The following is a 3,418-nucleotide window of genomic DNA, read 5'->3' as shown; positions in this document are numbered from 1 at the left end:
CCTGCTCACACACCTGCACACACACCTGCTCACACACCTGCTCACACACACACACCTGCACACACACACATCTGCACACACACCTGCTCACACCTGCTCACACACCTGCTCACACACCTGCTCACACACACACACCTGCTCACACACACACACCTGCTCACACACCTGCACACACACCTGCTCACACACCTGCTCACACACCTGCTCACACACACACACACACACACACACACACACACACACACACACACACACACACACACACACACACACCTGCGCACACACCTGCTCACACACCTGCTCACACACACACCTGCGCACACACCTGCTCACACACCTGCTGACTCTGAATCAGAAAGGTCTCTGTGTCGTCCTGTCGTCTTTGTTCTGACTGACCCTCGTCTTCCAACAGGAGCTCAATCTGGCGTTTGGCGAGATCACAGAGGAAGCTGCTCTGGCTGTCGCTCGCTCAGTTAAAGACAAAGACCAGCTGGAGAAACTCGACCTGAACGGTAAACACACCTGAACTGTAAACACACCTGAACTGTAAACACACCTGAACGTTAAACACACCTGAACGGTAAACACACCTGAACTGTAAACACACCTGAACTGTAAACACACCTGAACGTTAAACACACCTGAACGGTAAACACACCTGAACGGTAAACACACCTGAACGGTAAACACACCTGAACATTAAACACACCTGAACGTTAAACACACCTGAACGGTAAACACACCTGAACATTAAACACACCTGAACGTTAAACACACCTGAACGGTAAACACACCTGAACTGTAAACACACCTGAACGGTAAACACACCTGAACATTAAACACACCTGAACGTTAAACACACCTGAACGGTAAACACACCTGAACGTTAAACACACCTGAACGGTTGGTGTGGTGTTTCATGTGGCGGTTGCCGTGGCGTTTAGTATGGCGGTTGCTGTGGACTCTGTAGAATAACATGTCTCCTGTCTTCAGGTAACTGTCTCGGGGAGGACGGCTGCAGAGCGGTGAAAGAGTCGATGGAGAGCGTGAACATGGGAGCGCTGCTGGGATCGCTCAGGTAACAGACTGACTCTGACACCTGGTGGTTAAAATGGGTACTGCAGACAGCCTAAAGGTGACCTCACCTGGCTAATGAGCTTTAATGTTTCCTGCAGTGACGACGAGGGCGAACCGGAGGACGATGAAGACGAGGACGAAGACGAGGAGGAGGACGAAGAGGACGTGGACGAGGAGGAAGTCGAGGAGGAAGAGGAGGAGGAAGACGAGGGCATCAAGGTCAGAGAAATCAGATGAGTCAGCTGGTTGTCCAAAGGGACGGAGCTACATTTAGAGAGCAGATGATATCGGGTGACTTAACGTGCCGTTATGGCGGCCGCAGTAACTCATTTTTCCCTAACCGCAAACTTTGATATAAAAATAATACAAATGTAATGATATCGACGCCTTTTTGTTACCACGGCAACATCGATAATTACCCTAGACCCCAGATAATAACCGGGTCGCCCGCGAGGAGGACTGGAGCCTCTGTACAGGGGGCGTGGCCTTACTGACCAGCAGCGCATCGATCATTAAACATCTCTCTCTCCTCCCCTCCTAGCTGTCGACTCCTCCATCAGCTCCTCGACCTCCAGACGTCTCCTCCTTCCTCAGCTTCCCGTCTCCAGACAAACTGATCAACCTGGGAGCAAAGAGAGCGGCGCTCATCGAGCAGCAGGTGAGAGAGAGATAGAGAGAGGATCCAGGTGATCATGGAGCAGCAGGTAAACTCAGTTTGTTCTTGTCTCTTCTTCAGGTCGATGTTTCAGACTCTTCAAAAACAGCCGAAGCGTTCCTGAAGATTGCGTCTGTTTACAAAGACGAGAACACGGAGGTGAAGAACGCTGTGCTGGAGAGTATCGGTGAGGTTTGAACACACACACACACACACACACACACACATTTCTGATTCTGAACTTGAGGACCTTAGTGGGAGTGGCCTGCGGTGCTGTGCATTCTCGGATTTGGTGTCTTTCATCCACGAGTCAAAAAGACACTTTCTGTCTTTTCTCGGTCAAGAAGGAATCTACTTCAAAATGTTTTTCACATTTCTCCATATATGACCCGATGGGTGAAGTGTCCCTTTAACTAACGCAGACGCGCCTTCAGACCATCTCTGCTGATGTGTGTGCGTCCTCTGCAGCGGGACAGGAAGTCACCTGATGTTTCTGTTTCCTGTCTCACAGACGCTCTTCTGATCAAAGCCTTCTCGTCGTCGTCCTTCCAGGGTTACAGCTTTGTGTCGTGTGTGTTGGTGCTGCTGGGACTCATTAAGGTGTGTTTAGAGAGAGACTCAGGTACAGGTGTGTCTTTATGCCCCGCCCCTCATCCTCCCTCTCTCTCTCCTCTGCGTGTGTCTCAGAGCGAGGAGAAAGTGAAGCCCATGCGAGTGGCGCCGGGTCACCTGTTGGCCCTGGAGCACGTCGTTCAGCAGGAGTACTTCCCCCGGGAGAACGTGGCCGTGCTCGAGGCCTTCCTGTCCCGGTAAGGAGAGAGAGAGAGCCAATCAGAAGGTACTATTTAATGATGTCACTTTAAACCTGCTGGGAGCACAAACACACACTGTCTCTTCTCTGTGTGTGTGTGTGTGTGTGTGTGTGTGTGTGTGTGTGTGTGTGTGTGTGTGTGTGTGTGTGTGTGTGTGTGTGTGTGTGTGTGTGTGTGTGTGTGTGTGTGTGTGTGTGTGTGTGTGTGTGTGTGTGTGTGTGTGTGTGTGTGTGTGTGTGTGTGTGTGTGTGTGTGTGTGTGTGTGTGTGTGTGTGTGTGTGTGTGTGTGTGTGTGTGTGTGTGTGTGTGTGTGTGTGTGTGTGTGTGTGTGTGTGTGTGTGTGTGTGTGTGTGTGTGTGTGTGTGTGTGTGTGTGTGTGTGTGTGTGTCTAATCTTGTGTGTCTTTCACAGAAACAACAAAGCCCTGGAGTCGTGTGTTAATGCCAAAAACAGCCTTCATACGACCCTGCAGAGAGTCAGAGCGGAGAGCTGAGAGCTGTACACACACACAGTGACTCACACACACATTCTATGTATGGTCTGATGAAATGTATTAAAGTCTTTTTAAATTGTGTTACAGAAATAAAGATCTTTGTGTGTTTACAGTTTGTTTTCATTTCAAAGATGTGCTGACGAGTTCCCCAGGAGGAGGAGAGGGACGTCTAGAGTTCTCTGACAAGTTATAAACTATAGCTCTTTAGGATCCCCCCCCCCCCCCCCCCCCCCCCAATAAGGCCCTCGTCTTCGAGTCTGAAACAGAAAAGTGGAGCTGAGGTGTGAATATGCAGAGGTCAGAGGTCAGCTCTGAAGAATTTATCAAAGTTGTCTTTGTGAGGCGCTCAGACTGAAGCAGAGACACACACACAGAGTCAGA

The 3,418-nt window shown here is 50.2% G+C and overlaps 1 protein-coding gene across 2 annotated transcripts in view; it reads left to right on the top strand.

Moving 5' to 3' along the window:
* The window catches only part of rangap1a (RAN GTPase activating protein 1a), a 10,610-nt gene extending 7,463 nt beyond the window's left edge, over positions 1-3,147 (top strand). Inside the window, exons 9-16 of one of the 2 annotated variants that reach the window (XM_061026558.1) lie at positions 413-512; positions 994-1,078; positions 1,176-1,296; positions 1,619-1,735; positions 1,814-1,919; positions 2,244-2,332; positions 2,420-2,541; positions 2,956-3,147. In XM_061026558.1, coding sequence (XP_060882541.1) covers positions 413-512; positions 994-1,078; positions 1,176-1,296; positions 1,619-1,735; positions 1,814-1,919; positions 2,244-2,332; positions 2,420-2,541; positions 2,956-3,037 — 822 coding nt within the window. In that variant the 3' untranslated portion in view covers positions 3,038-3,147. Of the gene's footprint in view, positions 1-412; positions 513-993; positions 1,079-1,175; positions 1,297-1,618; positions 1,736-1,813; positions 1,920-2,243; positions 2,333-2,419; positions 2,571-2,955 lie in introns of both variants that reach the window. The other variant, XM_061026559.1, reaches the window with a different exon arrangement.
* The last annotated feature ends 271 nt before the right edge of the window (positions 3,148-3,418 follow it).

Source organism: Labrus mixtus, chromosome 20, assembly GCF_963584025.1.
Source record: "Labrus mixtus chromosome 20, fLabMix1.1, whole genome shotgun sequence".
In the NCBI taxonomy this organism is placed as follows: Eukaryota; Metazoa; Chordata; class Actinopteri; order Labriformes; family Labridae; genus Labrus; species Labrus mixtus.
This window is presented reverse-complemented; position numbering and strand designations above follow the sequence as displayed.